The 23,867-nt window shown below is 41.5% G+C and overlaps 2 protein-coding genes across 2 annotated transcripts; one reads left to right on the top strand and one right to left on the bottom strand.

Annotated features, from left to right (window-relative positions):
* Window positions 1–1,529: 1,529 nt before the first annotated feature.
* On the top strand, window positions 1,530–4,297 carry LOC121468025 (tubulin beta-1 chain). The gene is made up of 4 exons (XM_004175521.5): window positions 1,530–1,705; window positions 2,339–2,447; window positions 2,718–2,828; window positions 3,018–4,297. The coding sequence occupies exons 1-4, from the start codon at window positions 1,649–1,651 to the stop codon at window positions 4,076–4,078; spliced, it is 1,338 nt and encodes a 445-aa protein (XP_004175569.1). The 5' UTR covers window positions 1,530–1,648; the 3' UTR covers window positions 4,079–4,297.
* Window positions 4,245–23,561, bottom strand: BPHL (biphenyl hydrolase like). Its single transcript, NM_001245809.2, is given in 7 exon segments — window positions 4,245–4,667; window positions 7,685–7,808; window positions 11,451–11,582; window positions 13,898–14,051; window positions 18,220–18,386; window positions 20,377–20,480; window positions 23,420–23,561. Coding segments are annotated over 7 exon segments (879 nt in total). The 5' UTR covers window positions 23,530–23,561; the 3' UTR covers window positions 4,245–4,579.
* Between the last annotated feature and the right edge of the window lie 306 nt (window positions 23,562–23,867).

Below are 23,867 nucleotides of genomic sequence, written 5' to 3'. Positions count from 1 at the left end.
AATTTCATGTTGCTGATGTTAAGCCCTTCAGCTTGGCAGTTCAGCCAGTTTTCACTCCATCTCACTGTCCATTTATCTAGGCCATACCTCATCAACTGGCCTACAGGGATGTTATAGGAGGCAGTTCAAAAGCCTTCACAAAATAAACAATGTTAACTATGCTGAGCCTGTTGATACTTGGCAAAGTTTTAGGGCTTGCATCACCATGTTGTCTCCCCTTGGTGCTTTAATGTTGTGCTTAAGGTGAACTCTCTCCAGTTCCATTATGCTGAACACAAAGTGCACTGTTTTGCATCCTCTTTACCAACCTATTCCTTGCTTCATTGTGGGCTGTCATCTCCCTTCCCTGGTGCTAGTGTAAAGCTGTCCTCAACAGGGTGGCCAAATAGGTAGCAAAGCTACTTTCACCTCTGAAAAAAAATTAGAGCTGTGAGTCAAGTACTGTTTTACAATCAAGTTCAATAGTTTCTGCACAATCAATTATAAACCCTGATGAAATTTATTTCAGATGTTCTCTCCTTGGAAGCAGTGCAGATACAGGTGTGTATTGCAGTTTGTTCAGTTATATTCTCCTGTTGTCCTTGAACTGTTCTTCCTCCCTTGGTCATCCACCATGTACTTTTCTCCGTTTGTTTGTTTGTTTGTTGTTGTTGTTCTTATTTTTGTTTCTTTTTGGGTTTTTTGTTTGTTTTTGGTGGGGTTTTTTTTTGTTTTTGTGGTTTTTGTTGGGTTTTTTTGTTGTTGTTTTTTTGGTTTTTTGGGGTTTTTTGGTTTTTTTTTTTTGTCCTATGAGAGATCAAGCAGAGATGCTACTAGCAGGATTCAAAGTTTTCCAAAATGAGGTGTGTGGCTGGGGTCTGGTAACACAGAACATAACTTCACTTTCAAAAAAGAAACATATTCCATTCCTGTGTTTGTTAAACTGCTATCACTGCTGGATAACTCCCAGAAAAAGCCATTTTTTAGCAGCAGCACAAAATTTTATGCCAGCCCTCTGTGTTCCTGAAATTAGAGCCTCTTATTTATATGTTTAGCAGCACTATCTAAAACAGAGTTTTGTGTTTGAAACTGGCTGTGGGCATTAACATCACCACCCAATCTCTGCTTGTTTCAGGTGCCCAAGCTATGGAAAAATTATGCTTGTGCTTCAAACATATTGAAACATGATAAAGCAGGCCTGAGCTAGAAATACAGGCTTGAGGGCACTACTAAAACATAGCAGCATGTGCTTTGCTGCTGTGGCTTAGTAGACGCGAAGGAAGCAAGGGCACGAATTCTAACAGGTGCGCAAAGACGAGTTAGGCGGTTTTGTTTTCTTTTTCACTTTTTCACTCCAAGATAAGCCATGTCGTATCCGATCCCGGCCTTTTCCCCGACGGCTGAATGCGAAGTTTCCGCAGCACCCCAAGCCAGCGGCGTTCAGCATGCGGAGGGGCCCGGAGCCTGCCTCTCCCAGACCAGAGGGGGCTCGGGAGACAATGCCCGGGCCCGCCCCGCGCCGCGCCATTCCCGCCGCACGTCACCGGCGGGCGGAGCGCGGCGCCCGATTTAAGGGGCGGCGAGGGGCGCGGCCGCTGCAGCTGCGAGTGCGGGAGCGGCGGCGAAGGAGGCGGTAACAGCAGCAGGGGCAGCTTCGGACACCGGCACCATGCGTGAGATCGTGCACATCCAGGCCGGGCAGTGCGGCAACCAGATTGGCGCCAAGGTACGGACGCCTCGCCCCGCGGGCGGCGCGCAGCCCGTCCCGAAATGAAAAGCGACCCGGGGCTTGCTGAGGCGTCGTGGCTAGTGCTCCCCGCGGTCCGTGCCGCTCCGAGCTGCTGCGGGGCTGGGCGGGGCAGGGATATGCCCGCGCTCCCGTCCGGCGTGCCCGGCCTTCCCGCAGGCAGCCGCGGCCATCCCGCGCTGCCTCGCCCCTCTGCGGCCACGGCGCCAGCTGCCGAGGGAGGGAACGGGAGGTGTTTCACTGAACCACTGATCGTGTGCAGGTGTTGCCATCTTGTCGTGGCTGCAGGGTCCCAAGCCAATGCTAGACAATGGGAGGACACCAGATTGATATAGCCAGAGATGGTTACCGTTTGGATACAAACTACAAAGGAATTAACTTGCACTTCAGTGCTATGGCTGCTCGTCAGCCTCCTGCTAGTTCAGCTGCTGCGGCCAGCGAAGCCCTTGTGCACTGACTCACCTTCCCACCCGGCAGCTGCTCTGCCATGCAAGGGAGTGGTCAGGGCCACGGAATGCATGGGCTGCACCGGGGGTGTGTGATTGGCACTGGCCAGCTGTTTCCACTGGCACTGAAAATGGCTAATTGTAATTTTTCAAAAATTTCCTCTAGTTCTGGGAGGTCATCAGCGATGAGCATGGCATTGATCCCACGGGTAGCTACCATGGGGACAGTGAACTGCAGCTGGAGAGGATCAACGTCTACTACAATGAAGCTGCTGGTAAGTGCCTGCTTGCTCAGATGTCCTCAAACAAATAGGGCAGCCATGACAGTTCATTGAGGCTGGAAATATCCCTGAGCATGAGCTGTCATCTGCCAGTGACTCCTCTAAGAGACCTTTGTTCTCAGAAAGGCTCTGATAACACGGCAGTCTTGATTGTGACAGTGCCTCTCCAGAGAAAAGCCGGGAGGTGGAAGGAGCACAGCAGGGCTTCTGTGACACTGGCTGCTGACTGCGGGGCTGTAACGCTGCTGCTGGTTCCTCCCACAGGTAACAAGTATGTCCCCCGTGCCATCCTCGTGGACCTGGAACCCGGCACCATGGACTCCGTGCGCTCCGGCCCCTTTGGACAGATCTTCCGTCCCGACAATTTTGTCTTTGGTGAGTGACTGTGACTTTTCACACAGAAAAGGCTTGGAGTGGGCATGCAAGTGACCCTGGGGAACTTGTATCCCCACAGCAGAGTGGGGATGGAAGAGAGGGGTGGGTGTCTAGGGAAGGGGCAGTGGCATCATCTGTGTTTGTCCCTGGGGTGCTAATGTGGCACCTGGCTTGTGGTCTGCCCTGTAGGTCAGAGCGGGGCTGGCAACAACTGGGCCAAGGGGCACTACACGGAAGGTGCTGAGCTGGTGGACTCTGTGCTGGACGTGGTGAGGAAGGAGTCGGAGAGCTGTGACTGCCTCCAGGGGTTCCAGCTGACCCACTCGCTGGGCGGAGGCACAGGCTCTGGCATGGGCACTCTCCTGATCAGCAAGATCCGGGAGGAGTACCCCGACCGCATCATGAACACCTTCAGTGTGATGCCCTCACCCAAGGTGTCGGACACGGTGGTGGAGCCCTACAACGCCACCCTTTCTGTGCACCAGCTGGTGGAGAACACGGACGAGACCTACTGCATTGACAACGAGGCCCTGTATGACATTTGCTTCCGCACCCTGAAGCTGACCACTCCCACCTACGGGGACCTCAACCACCTGGTGTCGGCCACCATGAGCGGCGTGACCACCTGCCTTCGCTTCCCCGGCCAGCTGAACGCCGACCTGCGCAAGCTGGCGGTCAACATGGTGCCTTTCCCGCGGCTGCACTTCTTCATGCCGGGCTTTGCCCCGCTGACCAGCCGCGGCAGCCAGCAGTACCGCGCCCTGACGGTGCCCGAGCTGACGCAGCAGATGTTCGACTCCAAGAACATGATGGCCGCCTGCGACCCCCGCCACGGCCGCTACCTGACGGTGGCCGCCATCTTCCGGGGCCGCATGTCCATGAAGGAGGTGGACGAGCAGATGCTCAACGTGCAGAACAAGAACAGCAGCTACTTTGTGGAGTGGATCCCCAACAACGTCAAGACGGCTGTCTGTGACATCCCCCCGCGCGGCCTCAAGATGTCGGCCACCTTCATCGGCAACAGCACGGCCATCCAGGAGCTCTTCAAGAGGATCTCAGAGCAGTTCACGGCCATGTTCCGGCGCAAGGCCTTCTTGCACTGGTACACCGGCGAGGGCATGGATGAAATGGAGTTCACGGAGGCTGAGAGCAACATGAACGACCTGGTCTCTGAATACCAGCAATACCAGGATGCCACTGCTGATGAGCAGGGCGAGTTTGAAGAGGAAGGAGAGGAGGATGAGGCTTAAGCCACCTGGTATCAAAGGAACTTCTGTAAAGCGGGCATGCACCTGAATGACTTCTGATAGTGGTGGTGAAGCATGTTTTCTATAAACTATGTACCCAATTATCCTCTCAGATTTTGTGACCTTGCCAGATTTCTCAGTGTAACAGTTCTGAATCCTAATTCTTACAATGTTTTTTGTCCTTTAATATTAAGAGCACATAAAGGCATGTATTCAAGATAATGGTTTCTGTCTTTCTTAAAACCTCTGTTGGACAAAGACCAGCTGTTCAGCCTGGGTGGCAACATGTAAGTTTAAAGGCATGTCAGAAATCTAGCAATACAGTGGTATGCTCTGATCACTGAGGCTTGCATGTTCTTAAGACATATGCTTCTCATGCAAATATGTTTAATATTTTTCTTACATGACTCAAACCTACCTATAACTCCATTGAAAATGGAAAGCCAACCAAAATTCCTAAACAAGGCCAAGGCTAAGCACTGCTTACTTGTTTTACAGTTCATGTCAGCACAGAAAATTTTCCACTTCTCTGTTGAAATCCTTTGCAAAACGCAGGTGTAAATTATGCTTTCCTTCTGGCATCAGAAGTAACCTTAAAAGAGGAAAAAAAAAACCCCACTGATTATACATTTTATTCTGTGGGTATAGGAAATTAAAATGCTTGTTTCATTTTCCTTGCTCTTGGTTATACTGTAAGGAATTGTAGTAACTCTAATTTTAAGTACTGTCCTTAAGTATGTGGTTGGACTGTGAACCACAGCAACAGTTGGAACAGCAAGCATACTACTTGTCCCACTCTGGGGAGGATAAAATAAGCCTAAATCAAATTTTTGTGTCCTAGACCCAGTTTCTAGAAAACTTTCAGGTGATCTTCAGAGAAGGTAAGTTCCAAAACTTATGTAAAATGCATCTTTGAAAGGTATGTAAAGGATCTGAGCACTTTTGCCTCTTTCAGAGAACAGTAGTTGTGCTGGGCAGTGAAATGTAGAGTTCTTGTCATTTCCTAAACTTAGTTAGTATTTGTACTTTGTGTAATCTTTCTGCAAAAAGACCATCCAAAATTAAAACCATTTATCCCTTAAAATAAAAAGGGAAGTCAGAACTTCTCTGGCTATACCAAAAGCTTAGAAGTAGCACCTGTGAATAAGGTTCAGTTTTTATAATATGAATATGAGTTTCACATGTCTAAAATTCTACTTATTTTTGCTTTCTGAGAAAGACTTTATCTATCAGGGATATACACTTCTTCATATGGAGGTGGGAAATTTTTTAAATTGTTTTGTTCTACCACATCCTAGGCAGTTCCTATAGAGCTAAAACCATTTTGACTGATACCATGTTACCTTCCTGTCTAAGTCCCACTATAGCAAGAGGAATCAACCTCCTTTTGGTGGTGACAAGTGCTGTTTTGTTTTGGAAAAAGAGCAGCAGCATGTGAACATATCCAGCTTTTCTAGTGAATTCTGTCTGAATTTCATTAAGTCTGTTTCTTGAAAGATAAGCAGCACACTGATGCACAGATTAAAGCACTGTGCATGCTATTTCCTATTGCTGTTAATGCTTCTGACTACTGTAATGCTACTGAACTCCAGCCGTACCATGCAAATACAGAATGATGGCACACTCTTTCACCATGAGAGAAGCCAGCAATGTATCTGCACTATAATCAGAAGAAGCTTTTTCTACTTTACTACTAGATAAAAATCAAGGCAAGAAAAACTGAGGGTAGAAGCCTGTGTTATTGAAAACATACCGAATTTAGGCTTTTCTTTCTGCTTCACAATGGAAAATTACATTTCTAATGCAAGCAGGGAAGAATAGGACCATGTGCCCAAGCATTAATTTCTGAGAACACCATTAGTCTGGTTTCTTTTCTGACAAATAAGCATACAGGGGAGCACTTCAGCACAAAGACATGCAAAGAACCACTGTTTTATATTTCATTGGATGGCAAATTCTAACAGTGTTTAATCTTTGACTTGTCTTCCAAAGAGAAGCTATCAGATTCTTGTCGATTTTCTTGGGATAATTTGCCTTAGGCAGCATCTAGAGTACTTTGGAGCTCAGTGAAACCAAGCTGTTCTGAACAGGGCATGTAGGAGTGATAAACCAGCAGACATGAAATAAAACATCTGCATGTGGTAGTTACAAAGATCTCTTGTTCTCATCTTTCCTGTAGCAGAATGCATTATTATAGTCAGCATAGTAATACATGAGATATCATTCATTTTTGCACTGAGATGACACCAGCAAAACAGCTTCCTACACTTTGCATTCATAAAAATACTTTCCCCCCCCTCACTACTTCTGTTCTCCAGTGCTAATCATCACAGTCTGTTATTAAGTAGTAATAGAATGCTTGCATTTGTGTGCAAATTCATGAAGATAATTCAGCTGGTAAAATCCCAGCTTTTTATAGGAAGCCTTTCTGGAATTTTCAAGTTGTGCAGGTTTTGGCTGGGATAGAGTCAATTTTCTTCACAGCAGCTGGTATTGGGGCTATGTTTTAGATTTGTGCTGAAAACAGTGTTGATAATACAGAGATGTTTCTATTATTGCTGAGCAGGGCTTGCGTGGCATCAAGGCCTCGGCTTCTTGTACTGCCCCACTAGGGAGGAGACTGGGGGTGCACAAGAAGCTGGGACAGCTAACCCCAGCTGACCAAAGGAATGTTCCATGCTATATGGCATCATACTGAGCGTACAGAGCTGGGACAAGAAGGAAGGGGGGATGTTCAGAGGGATGACATTTGTCTTCCCTAATAAACTGCTATGTGTGATGGGGCCTGGCTTTCCTGGGGATGGTTGAACAACCTGTGGGAGGAGTGAGTTAAGCCCTTGTTTTACTTTGCTGGCATGTGTGGCTTTTGAATTAGCTATTAATCTGTCTTTATCTCAACACATGAAGGTTTTTTTTTTCCATTTTTACTCATCTGATTCTGTCCCTGATCCCATGAGTAGGTGAGTAAGTAGTACTGAGTTGCCATCTGGGGTTAAACCACAACACACATGAAGCAGATTTTTCTTGATATTTTTCTTGTTTATATAATAATGTTTCTGAGCACAGCTGTACCTTTTTTTCTTCATTCTGCTTTTCTTATAGACGTTGAAAATTCATGGGACAGGTGGAAACAGAATCTTTGAGGTTGTTCACATTATTAGGGCACAGCAAACAGAAGTAAACTGTGTTTCTCTCTCTAATAACTGGGAATCTCTCTCCATTCATAGCATCTAAATTCCCTGTTCTACTGAATGGGACAGAAATGAGATCTCTTGCAGCAAAAGGAATGCAATGGTCATAACAAACAACTTTGCTTGCTTTGATAAAGCTTAGGGAGTAGTAGTTCTGTTTGTACAGTGGAAAGAGGAAGAGGGAATTACTTGGTTTCTCTCAGAGGGCTTTAGGAAGGAGCTTATTAAAATACTGTACTTTTTATACTGCAAGAAAAGTCCAGCTACTCTATTTGAATTGTAACTTGCTAGGGAAGTTTAGAATCACTCTCTGTGTGGCAGAGACAACTTGTCCAAATACTTTTTTTTTTAACAGTGAGTTTGAACTACTTCATTCCTTCAACAAGGAATTTTATAAAAATTCCATCATTTAACTTACCGAGAGCCTTTGATGTGCTTATGAATGTATTCTGCATGAGCTTGTGGGACCAAAGGGTCTTTCTCACCATGAATTATAAATGTGGGACATTTAATATCTGGCAGCAACTGTTGGCAGATATTACCTAGGGAGAAAACAAATGAAGGTCACACTTTGGTTTAAAATTGTATGAAAGATGAAACAGCTTCCATAAAGGATTCTAAACTCCATTGGTTCTAGCTATTGCCTCTCCTTGTGGATTGTGTGATTAATCTACATAACTACGTAAGCAGGACTATGATTAATATTTCTTTCTCCAAAATCTTACTTCACTGCAATTTGCTCCATTAATGGATACTAGCACAAAAGGATACAGAAAATCAAGTACTTCTGTTCCATATTTCCCCCAGGCTCCCTTTGACTCTTCAAAGCCAATTCATGAATCTCATTTCCAGCTTTGTTCTTCTTAGCCTTAAGAGTCTTGTGGTCTTCAGTTTAAGCTGCATTTTGTTACAGCAGTTGCCATGTTACAAGATTTGCTACTTTTTTGGAACAAATTAACTTGGGCTGTGCTCATACCTGTTGCACCTCCCAGGCCTATTGCTGTCTGCAATGTTCTAATGGGCTGACCCTGGCTGGATGCCAAGCAACTACCTAAGCCTCTCCATCACTCACCTCCACAGGTGGACAGGGGAGAGAAAACAGAATGAAAGGTTCCTGACTTGAGATAAGGACCAAGAGAAAGATGAATCACCAAATACCATCATGGGCAAAACAGACTCAAATCAGAGATATTAACTGAATTTATTACTAACAAAATCTGAGCAGGATAATGAGAAGTAAAATAAATCTTAAAAGCTTCTTCCTGGGTTCTACCTCCTGTCCCTCTGGGGTGCAGGGAGATGGGGAGTGGGGGTTGTGGTCAGGTCATCACAGATTGTTCCTGCTGCTGCTCAGGGAGTCCTTCCACTCCAGTGTGGGGTCCCTCCTACAGGCAACAGTTCTCCATTAACTTCTCTAGCATTAATCCATCCCTCAAGTAATAGTTCCCCACAAACTGCTGCAAGGTGAATCACCTTTCCACAGTGTGCAGTCCTTCAGGCATAGCCTGCTCCAGCATGAGTCCCCCAGTGGGTCACAAGTCCTATCAGGAAACCTGCTCCAGGGCAGGCTCCTCTCTCCATGGGTCTGCAGGTCCCAGCAGGCACCTGCTCTAGCAAGATTTCCCACAGGTACAGAGCCTTCTCTTGGGCCTACACCTGTTCTGGTGTGGGCTCCTCCAAGAGCTGCAGGTGGATCTCTGCATCCCTGTGGACCTCCATGGGCTGCAGGGGCACAGCTGCCTCACCAAGGTCTGTATTATGGGCTGCAGGGAAATCTCAGCTCAAGTACCTCCTCTCCCTCCTTCTTACCTGACCTTGGCTGCTGCACAGTTGTTCCTCTCATGTATTCTCACTCTGCTCTTCTCTGCCTGCAGTAACATCTGTGCAGTAACTTTTTTTCCTTTTAAAATACGTTTTCACAGAGGTGTTTCTCCCATCACTGATTGGCTTGGCCTTGGCCAGTGGTATTTCCATCTTGAAGCAGGCTGGCATTGGCTCTGCTAGACACTGAGAAGGCTTCTAGGCACCCTGAAACTCCCCTGGTACCAAAACCTGGCCATGCAAACCCAGTACAAATGCATAACCATTTGATATCAATAGTACTAAAGCTATTCAAAAGTTATTTTCCCTGCCCATTCATAATTTTATGTTTATTACTCATTAATCTCATTAGAAGTAATTTTAATGGTTTTGCTTAAAGACTTTGCTAAATTTTGCCCTTTTTCCCTAATTTCTTAGTAACCAGTTTTCAAACTCATTGCCTAACTTCCCACATTCTTGCAAGGGAATCTTTGGGCAAAACATCCTTGATGGGCTTTATATTCCATTTTTCTTTGAGATAGCTTTGTCTATTTGTAGCTGTCACTTTGCAGCTACCAACAACTCTAAGATTAATGCTCATACATGCACACTTTCCTTAGGTGTAAAGTCAAACTATTTCACAGTTTTTCCAATTGCTTGGTTAGTTATGCAGTCTTTGTTTGCTGTTCTACTGGTTAAATATTTTCATTTAGAACATTTTGCCCATAGTCCTCTAACGCCTGCAGAAATGCTGGCTATTTTTCAGAACGAGCCCCAGGTAAATTTAGGTTATTTATCTAGGAACATAGTTGGCAGTCAAACTATTATTTCCCAGTTTTCATTACTAAAATAATCACTAAATTGTATTTACTCTAAAAGCATGGAACAGCAAGAAGAATCTTGGATGTTGCAACTTTATGCAACTTACTCAGTTTTATTAATTGTTGGCTCCTTCTAAAAATTCATTTCTTATGGTATTTTACACTAAAAGCTGTCTCATTTAGGGAAAACAGTATTTTTAAAAAGAGCTTGAGTTTTTGACCAACATTGGGTTTACTGTTCTCCTTTCATCCCTAATGGGTTTTATTAACACCTTTTCTTATATCTGCTGTATCTGTGCCTTTGTTGCAGTGTTTTAACTTTAATTGCAAGGTGATCTGTTTGTAATCTAAATTGGAAAACTGATTTTCCTCTGGAAAAAAACCTCTACAGTCTGATAGCTGTTATCTCTTGCAGCAAACATTAGGCTTCTCCCAATATCTGACCCAGTTTCAGCATCTAGGCAATTCAGATCCTTGTTACATGTTTCTTGCTGGCTTGTTTTTCACAGTCACTTTATCTCAGTGTCTGAGGCATGTGCAGGCAGTGAAGGGATGTCACAGCCACAGATTCACCAGCCTAGGCTTTGCACTTCAGAAAAAAATAGTTTTAAGGAGATTCCAGAAAAGGTAAAATAAAATTGGAACCTAATTTGTTACATCACTTTACTGGGAGAAATCCTAGTCCTGTGTTGATCCTATATAAAAATTTATGGCAAAAATAGGACACGAAGGAACATTTTCCTTGTAGTACCTGCTGCTGTTAATGTACATCACCTTCTATCTTCCATTGTGAGAGCTACAGGAAAATGTGGATAAGAGCTACAAACTCCTTTTTTATACATTATGTATTACTGTGTTAGGCAAATTAAAAGCAAATTCCCTCTGAATCAAAATAGAACTGCAGATTATTATTTATAATATCCTTGGCTGAAAAAGTCTATGTAGAGTAATTGCAGAAATCTTCAGGAATAAACAGTTATATTGTCTAGTTTAACTTTTTTTTTGTTTTATTTTTAAACATCTGAGCTGCTTCAATAGTGTTTTGAAAAAGTGTCTTTTTAATTCCAAGTTCTCAAAATCTGAAGTCCCTTCTTTTTTAACTAAAATGTTGCTAAAAGGATTGAAAGGATGCTAAAAGGTTTGAAAGAGTATTTCAGTTCTATTTTGCAAAAAGTGGAAAGAGCATGCCTTACTTTTGGTACATCTTAACTATGTCACCAAGAGATAATCCTTTGACACAGAGATAGAGGAGGAGAGAAAGATTCTGCCTGAGCAGAACCCTTCCTATTTAGTCTGCATAAAAGCAATGACTTAATAATGCAGTTTTGTGGTGGAACAAGAGAAGAGCCTTGTCAGCTAACGTTTTCCATAAATGTTTTCCTCCCATACCTTTCTGGTTCTGTGAACCATCTACAGAGTAATTGTGTTATTCCCTGAGTGTGAGTCAGACCCAGCTTTTAATGTCATATGCAGAGTCCTTCCTTTACTGGCTGCTAGAAGTACTGTTAGAATTTTTTTGCCCGCTACTCTAATTGCCCCAGTTTAACACTGTGAAAGTCTTACCATCTGAATTTTCAGCAAAGCGCGATATTCCATCTACCCAAGCCTCACAGGTTTCTGCAAAGTACTTATGTCCATACAGCTCTTCCAGTGGTTTCCTGACCTTTTCACTCCATTTGGAAACATCTCGGATGCCTACATAAAATAAAGTTGAAATATGTCATGTCCTTTCCAGCAAAAAGGTACAAGCCACACCTAATATGGGGAAGTTCTCAAACCAGACTGCAAATATCTATTTCAAACTCGAAAATGCAACAGATATTTTAAGTAATTCATAGTATGGAAAGAGTAAAGATTACAGTTGTACAACCTCTGCTGTGGTCTTCTGAGTTGTTGATGAAACATCTGAGTTGTAGAGGAACACAAGGAAAAACAGAAAAAACATAATATTCAAAGGATTCAGTCCTAAAACTTCTGATGGTTCTTTCTTGAAGGCTTTCATAAGAGAAATTCAAGGGCTACCTTGTGTAAAAAACTGTGACTGTTTCATAACAGTGTTCTAGACCTGGCAGTTTTTTCATATCCTTTAGCCTTTTGCATGGCCTCATGGATGGAAGTTCTTCCATGGCTTCTACCAACTCTCAGAGGAAGGAAGCTCTTACTAAGGCATTCCAGCAAGCTGACATCATGGTACATTTGCCATAGTTTTACACAAAAACAAGTGACTCAGTACAGATCTGTGACTCATGGCAGGCTGGCTAAAACTGTACAAATAATCTGGTATTTTAGTTATATATCAGATTTTCTATATTTTTCCTCTAAAATTTTCAGTACTGCTCACAAACTAGGTATTCAAAAGGGTTATTTTCACTAAACTGTATTCCAGCTGTGCAGCTTTGTACTGACAAAATCTGAAACAAAGCTGGCACAGCAGAGACCAGGACAGTACTGAATCATCAAACTGCAAAATATGCCACTAGCAAAGTTTTTAATTGGTTTCAAAAGGGAATTAAGGGAAGAAAGGAATGAGATGTTAATTAACAAAGAGAACCTGTCCAGCCAAATGACAAAGGTAGCAGTAACTGAAAGTATTTTATAACAGCATCTGATTGAAAACGAGACTGCTCACCCCAGGCTAGGTGCTACTGAACAACTGTTTCCCATATAAGCTACTTTTTTGTCCTTGTGGTGGGCATTAATTTAAAAAGAGAAGGGAGAAGCCAATGTTGAAAAGACGTAGACAACAAATCAACACCTTTCTTTCCTGCTAAACCCTCCAATGCAGCTGACATGGACTGATAAGCCAGTTGTAGAAGACTTGTGCTGCTACTCTCTGCACTCCATCAGCCAGGGAGCGATGTTGAAAGCAATAATTCACAAAGGACAAAGGTCAATATTTCAGTGGGCGCTCCATGTAAATAGGGTTTTTTGTTGTTGTTTTGGGTTTAATTTTTCTTTTACATGTTAGTCTGCTGTGCAGGGAGGAGGTGTCCATTTCATAGTTATACAACAAAAAATTCATAAGTATAAAAACATGTAAAGCATTTTATGGAGCTAAAAAGTATTTTGCTTTCTGACATAAAAAATATATTGCTATTACCACTACCACTTTGAGTTTTAGTATAGGTGAGGTAAATATAGATGTGCAATATATACACTTGTAATTTTGCTGAAGCAAGAGAGATTTCACAGTGGATATAAATCAAACTGCAGTTACTAAAATGAAACTATAATGGGTTACATTTGTTGAGAGTTGACATGGTTAACTCTTTTCATTTCCATGTTCAACAGGAAATACGGCCCCTTTCAGAGTTCACCAGCCATTTCTTCCTATTTTTCTTTACAGTGGGCAGTGATCTCAGATTCTATTTCACATGAGTGGAATAAGGACCAGAAACCCCATATTTCTTTACTTTGCAAAGGTTTTCTAATGATAATAATTAACTCTGAAGGAATGCAAATGGTAGACACCTTGGGACATTTACTTGAATGATTCATTTGCTTCCTGAACTTAAAAGGTAAGTTATGAACTTGTTTTCTTACTGTCTATATTATATAGCCCCTAGAGGCAAAAGCTGTAATGAGCTAGCCCAGTAATTATCTGTGAACCTGGTTTTGAAAAGGTTGTGCAAGATGTGAGATAAGAAATCAAACCTGGAGTTTGATAGCATTATTTGGAATTTATTTTTAGAAATTTGTTATAGCAACAAAACTTTGACTTTCTGAAAACTGCTGATAAGCTGTTGTTAGTCCTACTTTTCATCAGGGTAAGCTGGAAAGGGCTTATTAAAAGATCTATTATATTACCCTTATAGTAATTGTTAGAGAGTTTCTCACTATAAATTTAATCTATCTCTATACCTAGCAATGCAGTGAATTTTGTGTCCTGTCTCTTTAGGTTTGTTTTGTCCTCAGCTCTGTCTCCACTTAGCTATTACATGACTAAGATCCTTGGGTCAAGTAGAAAGTAAAATAATTTATTTAGAATACAACATGCAGTTCATACATACCACTGTAAATTCTCACATCCTCTTGAGTAACACTGGCATTTGCTCCCCAGACAACCAACTTGTGGATTAGATTTGGGTACTTTGCAGCAGCAATGAGTGCTGTAATTCCACCATCACTCCACCCCAGCAAGGAGAACTTCTCAAACTTCAGTGCCTTGATTCATACAAGAAAGTTATATGCAAATCATCAGCTGGCTTTACAGCCAAATGTCAAGTATTTCTTGAAAATTAATTCTACCATTTTAGGCACAACACTACGTAGTTAAACTGTAGTTAGCTTTAATAATTAGAAAACATAATTTTCTTACTATATATAAAAATGCTAAAAATAGTCAAATATTTAGAAAACAAGAAATTACACCTGCCATTTCAGTTTTCTATAACTGTTCTATGAAACAGGCAGTAGTCCTATTAGATTCCTGCTGCATTTTAAAAAGCCCCCCCAAAAAAGAAAAGTTGATTTAAAATGGAGAGTAAAGACCTTTTCAGAGAGCCTGATGATATGAAGAATCTGTGGAAACTCTTGGTGTGAAGTTGGCAAAGACTACCACAGTGTGGATGGTAAGCAATCCAAGATTAAGCTAAACTTAAGAAAAAGAAAAATGTAAGACTTGAAAAATGGAAGTCAGTGATCTGGTTTACTGATGTTATCTTCTTTTTGGTAACAACCAAAAACAACAACAACTAGAAAATCTGCTTTTTGATAACAACCAAAAAATGCTTAAAGTATTTTCTGAAGGAATGTATCAAATTTTAGTTGCTTATTCACATTTTCTGAAGCTAGTAAGTGTATGTTTGAAATGTTACTTCACGGTCAGTTGCGATTTGAAACATGAATAACTAAATGCCTCTTTCTTCAAAAGGAAAGCTTAGGGCAAAAACTTTTACAACCAAGACCTTAATTCATTCTGACCAGTGACAGGACCCAAGGGAATGGCATGAAGCTGAGTTGGGGGAGGTTTAGGTTGGATATCAGGAAAAGGTGAAACTGAACAGCTCCACAGGGCAATGGTCACAGCACCAAGCCTGACAGAGCACAAGAAGCATTTGTACAATGTTCTCAGGCACATGGTGTGAGCCTTGGAGTGTCCTGCACAGGGCCAGGAGTTGTACTCAATGATCCTGATGGGTCCCTTCCAACTCAGCACGTTCTGTGATTCTATGATAATGCTTTGTTCTAGAATTTGTAACTCTTGTTTCCTCATAAATGACTATATGTTGTAGGGAGTACTGATAGTCACAGGTGAGAGAATTTTGTGTGTGTTATGTTCAGTGAAGAAAGAGTGGGGAAGGTAAAGGCACTCATCTGAAGGTTGTAGAGGGACGATGGTTAACCAGCGGTACAATGGTTAAGCAATACTTGAAGTTTTGCATACAGGAACTGCAGTTTGTGAACTCATTCACAAGAAAATATATTTCACACTGTTTTTTGCTTTTGTTCTACAGAAATTACAGCCTTTTAGATGTAATTAAGGAGACTATTGTACCTTTGGAGCAAAAAGAGCAAGTTAGTTGAATGAGTTGCTTTGGTGCTTGCTGGTGTCGGAAGTCCAGGCCTGCTTTGTTATGATAGAAGAAAGCAAAAATGCAGGCAATGACAGAAACAACTCTCCCTCATACAAAGGGAGAAAAAGAAGTTTCTACTTTGCTTATAAACTTGATGATCAAGTGAGGCACAACTTTACTAATCAACTCAATATTTAGCAGATTTCTATCCCTACAAGGCTTTTCTGTTTTTGGCTTCATCCTCAGTGTTCTGCTCACTGTAGTTTTGACCAATTTTAGATTTCACTCTGCAAATCTGTAATTACTAAGCAGAAAATAAATAAGATAGGGGAAAGAAAGGGACATGTGAAGTAAGAGCTGATAACAAGAAAAGAGAACTTTGAATTTTTGTAGCTGATCAGAAGCTGGCCTTGGTCTGACGAAGAGGTAGATCATCTGCGTCCAACTTTCACTATTGTGCTCCTGAAGGGCTCCTGGTATCTTGGCAGATTCTGGGGGTTTGCAGCAGTGCTTGTAAAGGCTAATTTTTGATGTTGCTACTGTTCCCCTACTGCCAGTAGCAAATGATGGGGCTAAAAGTTGGCTGATGGATGGAATAGCTGATTCAATTTTTGTTCTTCATCCAGGTTATTTGAGATGTTTGCCTCCATTATTTCTCATCTTTACTAGCCTTTATCTTGATGCATTCTTTGGGGTATCTCAGGATGCCTTTCCAGCAGGAGGAATTTAATTTATCCTCTGCAGCCTTCAGAAAAACAATGTGATGTAACAGATGTGCTGGATAAGGTGTGCATGTTTGCTTGCTGTAATTTTTAACTACTTACAGTAGGTCACTAACCTAACATGGCCAATAACCTGAAAGCTGATTGCACAGCACAGTTTTATGGGTGATTTTGTGCTGCCTTTACTCAGTGAGTGAACAAAATTTATTTTGAAGTCACCTTCTCCATCCAGGCCTATGTGAAATGCAATCCAATGACCACATACAACAGTGAGCTGCAACACATCACTGTGCACTGCATGTATGCTTTCACTGCATCACAGGGAGTGTACCACAAGCAAAAGTTACAGTTGATCTACAAAAACATACAGAAGCCTAAGCCCATCCTTTTGCTAGGACAGTGGTTCTGAAGAGTAAGAACTTCTTAAATATAAACACTGATTATTTCCCTAATTATTTTTTTAATGCTATTGACTTTGCTAGCATTAGACATTGGGGTAGAGGGCAGCAAAGTGGACTCAGGTGCACTATATTCCTTCTATTTCAAGTAAACTCCTTCACAGAAGACAAATGGAGATACAGAACAGTATCTTCTGCATAAAGGTGCTAAATGCTCCACAGAATTACAGCTTTTGTTATTTCACAGAAACCTTGTATCACTCAGCTCCAGCAGAGACACCAGAATCTGAAGGAGACTAGAACAAAGGTTCTGAAGGCTCACCCACAGGGATATGTTTTTTGGATGATTTTAGGCTGGATGATGTATATAAACTGTTATATTCTGGAAATCATAGTTGTAATGATTCCTTGGGATTTGTGCTATCCTTTATAATATCCTAAAATAGAAGCAAGTCATCCACGCTTGGAAACACTTTAGTAAGTTGTTATTGTATGCTTATATTGAGAAACATCTTCAAAGAAACAGGATGCTATGCCTCATTTGCTTTGGCAGCTCTAGAGATTGGTAGGCTGCTGTTCCGTTTGGCTGGAAGCTACATGGTTACATTCCCTTTGGGGAAAGCTCTGTTTAATATTTTGCATTTATTAGTATTTGATCAGAGACAAGAAAGGGGAGCAACCATTTAGACCACAAGTTTGTCACCTATTCATGGCAGCATCTTTATTTTCTTTGCTAGTGTAGCAGAAGGAATTGAAGATTTACAGTACAGAGAGATAGCTTTTATGGTTAGAGGGCAAATCTGTGTCTTAATCCTGATTCTGTTGTCAGACTTACTTTGTTTCACTATGCAGAATCCACCTGGAAGGCCACATTTCCAGTTTCAGATGGGTTTTCAGCCAGGTTATTGTTTACTACAGAAATACAGTTGGACTGAATGTCTGAATCTTGCCTCATATTTTTGGAATTTTAATGCCCTGTCAAATTTCTTAACATGGTCTTTTTAATATAAAAAAGAATATTAGTTAAAGCTAAACCAGAAAATAGTGTTTGCAGTTATAGGACAGAATAAAAGAGGAACACAGAAACACAGATTAGAATAAAAAATTCTGCAAGAAGGAGAAATAATAACAGCTTTAGGCCATATTCTTTATAACCACAATAGCAGTATTAATTAGTAAGATTTGGTATGGTCACAGGAAGCCTTTGATTTCCCACAAAAATTACTTCAGTAATATGCTGTAAAATAAAGCATCAAGTTAATTTTTAGAATCAAATGTTGCTTAAAATGGGCTGCTCAAGGCAAAATGCCAAGATTCTATTTGATAGAAAATTTCCTAAGAGCCCTTCAGTTAAAGGGCTGGTAATCCCTTCAATCAAATTACTTTGCATAGACTTTGTTTCTTATGCACACATTTAACTAAACTTATATGGTTTTTGGCTACAAACCTCTTAGGGCAGGGCCTTAGAATAAAAGCATATTGCTTTATATTAATTCCCATTGCTGAACCTCTATGTATCTTGCAGAATAGGTGGAAGAAGAAAATATTTTCTAGAATAGTGTGTATATGCTTTTAGCCTTCATTTGTATGGTCTTTTCATAATCTGCTGTCTGCTGGAAACAACCTTCCTCATCCTCAAAATTTAAGGAAAACAACTTAAAAAAAAGAAATAATAAAAATCTCATAACAGATTTACCTGCATAAGATCCACAGCATCTTTTGCATCCCTCTCAAAGAAATCTGGAGGAAAGTCTCGAGATGGAGGAATGGACTTTCCATAACCCCGAGGATCCCAAGCAACAATTGTGAAAAGTTGCTTATTCATAGACTTAAGCTGAGGTCCAAAATCAGTTTGACCACTACCTGAAACATTATAATTTTTCAATTTTATTAACCACCATACTACATACATAGTATACATTCTCTCAAGGGAAAGTGGGGAAAACTTGTAACTTCACTCCAAATAAGAAATTATCCAACAGTGAAGTATCTTTAATTGTAACTATCCATTGCAACTCTTAGACAGGAAGTGCCACAACTAAAATCTTTAGAAGCATCTGCAATATGTTCAAAGCAAACCATTTCTGGTAGGTATGAAAGGTTGTCAAGAACAGCATTCTCATGTATGAGTAAATACAGTATCTTAAACTGAGTTAGTTGAGTAGGGATTTATATCTGACAGATTTAAAGCACAGCATGGTCATTGCTGTTTACCTGGGCAATACAGATGACACTGAGAGGGCAGGAATATTTTTCTACAAATTTGCAAGTGAAAAAGCACTGTGCCAGACAGTTATTACTTGATAAAGCATCTCTTTTGGTGCTTAAAGCTGACCTTTGAATACTTTGTTGCCTGAGGAGACTGTGGTGACACAGAAGCATAAAATTATATAATTTCATTTTTCTAATATGTAAAATTAAGCCAAATACAGCCTTTTTTTCTGATGTGGACCCATTTCTCCTATAAATGATTCAGACCTTCAAAGGATTTAAAAATTAAGTACTCCTGTCTATTACACTAAGCTATCTATGAATGAAGTTAACCTAGCATGAAAGTAAGACTGCAGTTTGTGTTGCTTGTATTGTGGTCATGTGGTAATAGTATCAAATGCTATTTGATTAAAACTTGTTCAAATTTAATGTGCTGAAATATGAAATCTGCTATCTGTTGCTATATTAAAAGGCCATTTAAAGGCATTTAAGAGTTTTTTTTTTCCTGTTGATTTGGAGAAATCAGTCCTCAGATACCATCAACAGGTCTAAGTTATAAAAGAGGCTTTATATAGCCTGCTGTGATGATAGCAATGTATGCATAATAACAAAAATAATCAATAACAATAATATTGCTCACAACTGCAGAAATACATTATTCCTGTTTAAAGAGTTTGCATTGGCAACAGTATTGCTAGTTTAAAAAGCTGTTTAAAATCAATAGATTGAAACATATGACAACTTGAAGAATGACCAGTATTAATTTTTTTCCACCATCCCCTTGAGAATTCTTTGAAAGAAAGAACCACTCCATGAAGACTTGAAAACATTGCTGCCAAGAAGAAAATGTTTCCTGCTCTTCAGTTCTTGACATTTTATCATCTTATCCAGCAATTCAATTAAGCATTTGCTCAACTCTGTGCACAGTAACAGTCCTACTGACAGCCTGCCATGAACTGTTGGTAAGTCTGATGGATCCTTTAGAACTGCAAAAACCCAGAAAAAATAGGCTGTGTTAATTTTAAAAGGTTGTTATTAAAAACAGAGTTTTCAATGGACAAACACCACTCAGCTAGCAGAACCTGTTGTCCATCTCAAAAAATCACTGAGAATCTTAATGATGTTACCCTGAATAAACAAAACGTGAAAATATATCTGTAAGCAAAAAATAAATTTTAACACTGACTTTTTCACAATAAACTGTAAGGGTTACATTATGTCTATAAATTCAGTTGGAATCCATCCAGCTTCTAAAGAGGAATGCATAATTCAGTCTGTGTAACAAATATAGCTGACCTGTTTTTTCCTCCCTTCTGCTCTTTTTCACCTTGTGTAGCTATTTGCCACCTGTCCTGGACACCACCTTTGCACAGTTAAATCCAAAAGTCCAAGTGACCACTAGGTGAGTCAAGACATTGTATAAAAGGTGCCTGGTAAGATAAATAAAATCTTCTAAAAACTGTTAACTGGTAGCAACAACTCTGCAATTTCGCTTCTGTTTTAAGTGCAGCAATTTTTTTTAAATTACAATGCTCCATAATCAGGTGTTGAATACATTACAAAATAGTTTTGTGCATTCTTGCTGGAGACCACTTCGATAAAGAGGTGGTTGCTCTACAAAGACAAGATAAAATCTCCAAACCTAGCATTCCTGGAAGCAGAAGAACTGCATGGCTTCCTTCTCCTGTTTGCTGATAATGCAGGTAGACTCCATTCACTTGGATTTTGGCAGATGTTACTGAAGTACTAGGGACAGAGAAAGAAGAGAGAAATAGGAAAACATTCAGAGAGTTAATTTTTATTACTACCTGGTCACTCCAGGAACACAGAATAATTACTTTTCCTAGATATTAATGACACCACTGTGATATTTTAATGGGTCACTTGCATCTCATGGGTCCATAGAAGATTAAAAAAAGCTTCTCAGGAGAAGAGAATTATTCAGTTGTGACCACTATGTAATATCCATACCTAGGCTAAAGGATTGGGGGTGGGAAAACAGTTTTGATGGTGCAACCAGGAAAATATAAAGGCAGCTTTACATGGCTACAAAAACATCGAAATAAATACATTAGAGAGGAGAAACCTCATTCTGTCACAGCCATTTCAAAATGGCTGGTGTTCACCTTGCTATTACTAAACTGAGCCTCTTCATCTGCCAGAGAAACCACAATCTATTGTTGCTGCTCCTCATGAACCACAGGGTCTGCAATGAAAACCACTTTGCACTGAGATGAGAGCAGAGAAGAAGAATGTGGTAATAATATTTCTGTCAGTGTAATCTCACCAGGAGATAATGCTTAATTGAAAAATACCACATGAGCAATAAATCCACACACTAAAAAATCACCACATAAACCGACTGCACAGGCTGTCTCTCAGCCCCAACACTTAAACCCCTACACTAATCTTCAGTACAAAGGGAGATATATGTGTAAATGCAAATAAGTGACCTAAGAAACCATGTCCAGGTACCAACCCCTAGTGAGAAAGCAGAAGTAGCACAGATTCAAAGTATCTTCTTAAAAGTATAAACCACTACATCTGTTCTCCCAGGCAAATTTATGCCCTAATGGTTGCAAAACATCTTTTCAACAGCCTAATTAATTTTATTTAAAGGTAATATGATTAAAATCTTGTCATTTGGTTACATATGGTTATTGAGTAACCATAATTTTACCTAGATTAAATATTCATGCCCTGTAAATTTAATCACTGTGAATTTCATGTACATAGAGACATGTTGTTTTCCAGCCTTTGATATAATAACAATCTCTATTCCATGATATGCACTGGGCAATTCATTAGCAATTTAATTTTTATATATAAAGTCTGAACTACTTACAGTATGTATAGAGGTGAAAGTGGTGGATTACAGGTAAAAGCAGTCCCAGTAATTTAAACCCTTTTCATTAAAAAAATGAATAATAGCTTGCAAACTCAGGTTCCTAATAAATAAGTGGCAGTTAAACCACAGAACCTCTTCAACATAAAGCCATTTTAATTTTAAGTAGAATCTTGGATCTATGTAACCCTTCATGCCACATGCCTGAATAAAAGCTGTAACTGAAGAATAGTATCAGCTCCTTATGTGCAGATCCAATTTGAGAACTGGAGTACAAATGCAGATCTGTGGCAAGAGTACAGCTCAAAGAAATTGTGTAATTATAACTTCAGTGAGTTTTGCTAAATTGCTATGCTAATGTGATCGTTTGCCTGTAATGCAATATACATATATAGACATATATATATATAATGAGCACTTCCTTATAGTCCATAGTCCATGTATCACATTTGATGTGGTTTATTACATCTCACAATTCAAATTCTGCATGTAGCACTCATATGGCTGCCTTACCCCCTTTTTGAATTACTGACTTTCACTTTTTTTCTTCATGGCATATTCTTCATATGCCATCTTTTATTTGACATCAATTTCAATAGGCGCACATTGCTCTTATTAAATTTTAAGAATAATGTGATGGGCTTTTTTGCTTATGATTAATAATTGCCAAACCCACATTCAGTTCCTAACAAAACAGAAACAGTCAATATCTTGTTACTTTTTAAGAAACAGGTTAGCAATGTACAGTTTAACAGACTGTTATATATTCTGCTTTCCTGATTCAGATTTTTTTCCACACAGTTCTGTGTTTTTAGGATTAATTATTAGCATCTGGGCCTTGAGAATTTTGCTGAGTCTGTGATGCTTTTCCATTCTTGGATTACGCTTCAGTGTGAAGCTCACTGAAATCCAGGAGTTTCACACAGAGGGTATTTTCAATACTTTTTGGACTAACAACAAATGAGTTGGGGTTTTTATGCACTGAGAAATTGTATTGGAATTGGCAACATCCAAGGCATACTAAATCCTTCCAATACCAAATTTCTGGGACCCTGAAATCTTCGGGTTTCATCAGTGTGCTTGTCAGTAGGATGACTTCACTTCTGTTAGGTTTTTGTAAAGAATGTTTTTTTTAATTGGTTGAAAGAATTGGAAACTGTGGTAAAACAAAACAAAAAACCAAAAAACCCACCCTGGTATTTTGAATTATTAATGTTAAGGTGTACAACTCTTTGAGAAGCGTTGGCTACATACTGCCTACGTTTACCAAGGCAGCACAGATGCAGAGTTGGCAGATCTTGTTCCTCGTACTGTCAAGGAGTGCAGGTTAATCTGGGAACTACCTGTGTTCCAGCTGTGCTACAATACGACCTGCTCTTTATCTGTGCGGGGAAAAAATATTATGGTACTATGTCAGTTTTCCTCAACAGGATCTGCGGAATAAGCAGGATGATATAGATTAGATACGTGTGTTCTCTTGGCTACCTCGGCGACCTCCAGGGAGCCCCTTACCAGCAGCAGGCGGCGGAGGGCTGGCGGCCAGCGACACGTCCTGCCCTGCGGGGACCGCCACAGGGGAGGGCGACAGGCACTGCCCAGACGGCGCTGCGGAGCCTTCCTGGTACGGATCCTGCAGCGCAGGGAAAGCAGGAGCCGGCTCCTCAGGACACTGCCCGAGTCCCCGCTGTGTCACCTCCGCCCTCCCGACCCGACGCAACACCCCCTCTGCTGACACGCTTTGTCTATCCCGCCGCCTGTCTGACAAACACCCCCTTCCCCAAGCCGCGGGAAGGGAGGAGGGAGCTGGGGAAAGGGAGAAGGAGGCGGCTGTGGATTTTACCCGTAGCAGGCGGCCGGTCCGCGGGGCGGGAGCGGCGCTGTCCGGGCGGGCGGCTGCAACTGCAGCAGCGCCAGAGCCCGGAGGGCCCGGCCCGCGCTCCGCCAAAACATCGCACCCAGCGAGGCCGGCGGGGAGGGAAGGAGACGGGGGAGCTGGCCCGCCTCCCCTCCCGCCCCGTGTCCTGCCCCTCTCAGGGCCGGCCCGCCTCTCCTCCCCTCTCCACCCGTGTCTCCCCCGCCGGGCGGGAGGCGGGGCCGCCTCCATGGCCCGTGCAGGGAGAGGGGCGGTGCGCTGCCCGCACTCTGATTGGTGGCCGCCGCTGTCACTCAGGAGAGAATGGGCGGGATTGGTTTCTGGGCTGTGGCCCCGCCCCCCGCGACAGGTGTGGGGCCGGAGCGGGTCTGTTGGTCCCTCCTCCCGTATCGTTTCCCGGTTCTTGATCCCGCCT

This window comes from Taeniopygia guttata, chromosome 2 (genome assembly GCF_048771995.1).
Source record: "Taeniopygia guttata chromosome 2, bTaeGut7.mat, whole genome shotgun sequence".
In the NCBI taxonomy this organism is placed as follows: Eukaryota; Metazoa; Chordata; class Aves; order Passeriformes; family Estrildidae; genus Taeniopygia; species Taeniopygia guttata.
Note: the sequence above shows the minus strand (reverse complement) of the source record. Positions and strands in the feature narration are given on the sequence as shown.

Excerpts from the sequence above, each read along its gene's own strand:
- LOC121468025 (XM_004175521.5), top strand. The coding sequence starts at position 1,649 with ATGCGTGAGATCGTGCACATCCAGGCCGGGCAGTGCGGCAACCAGATT. Across the intron at positions 1,706-2,338 it reads GCAACCAGATTGGCGCCAAG|TTCTGGGAGGTCATCAGCGA; the intron begins GTACGGACGCCT and ends AATTTCCTCTAG. Across the intron at positions 2,829-3,017 it reads TCCCGACAATTTTGTCTTTG|GTCAGAGCGGGGCTGGCAAC; the intron begins GTGAGTGACTGT and ends TCTGCCCTGTAG.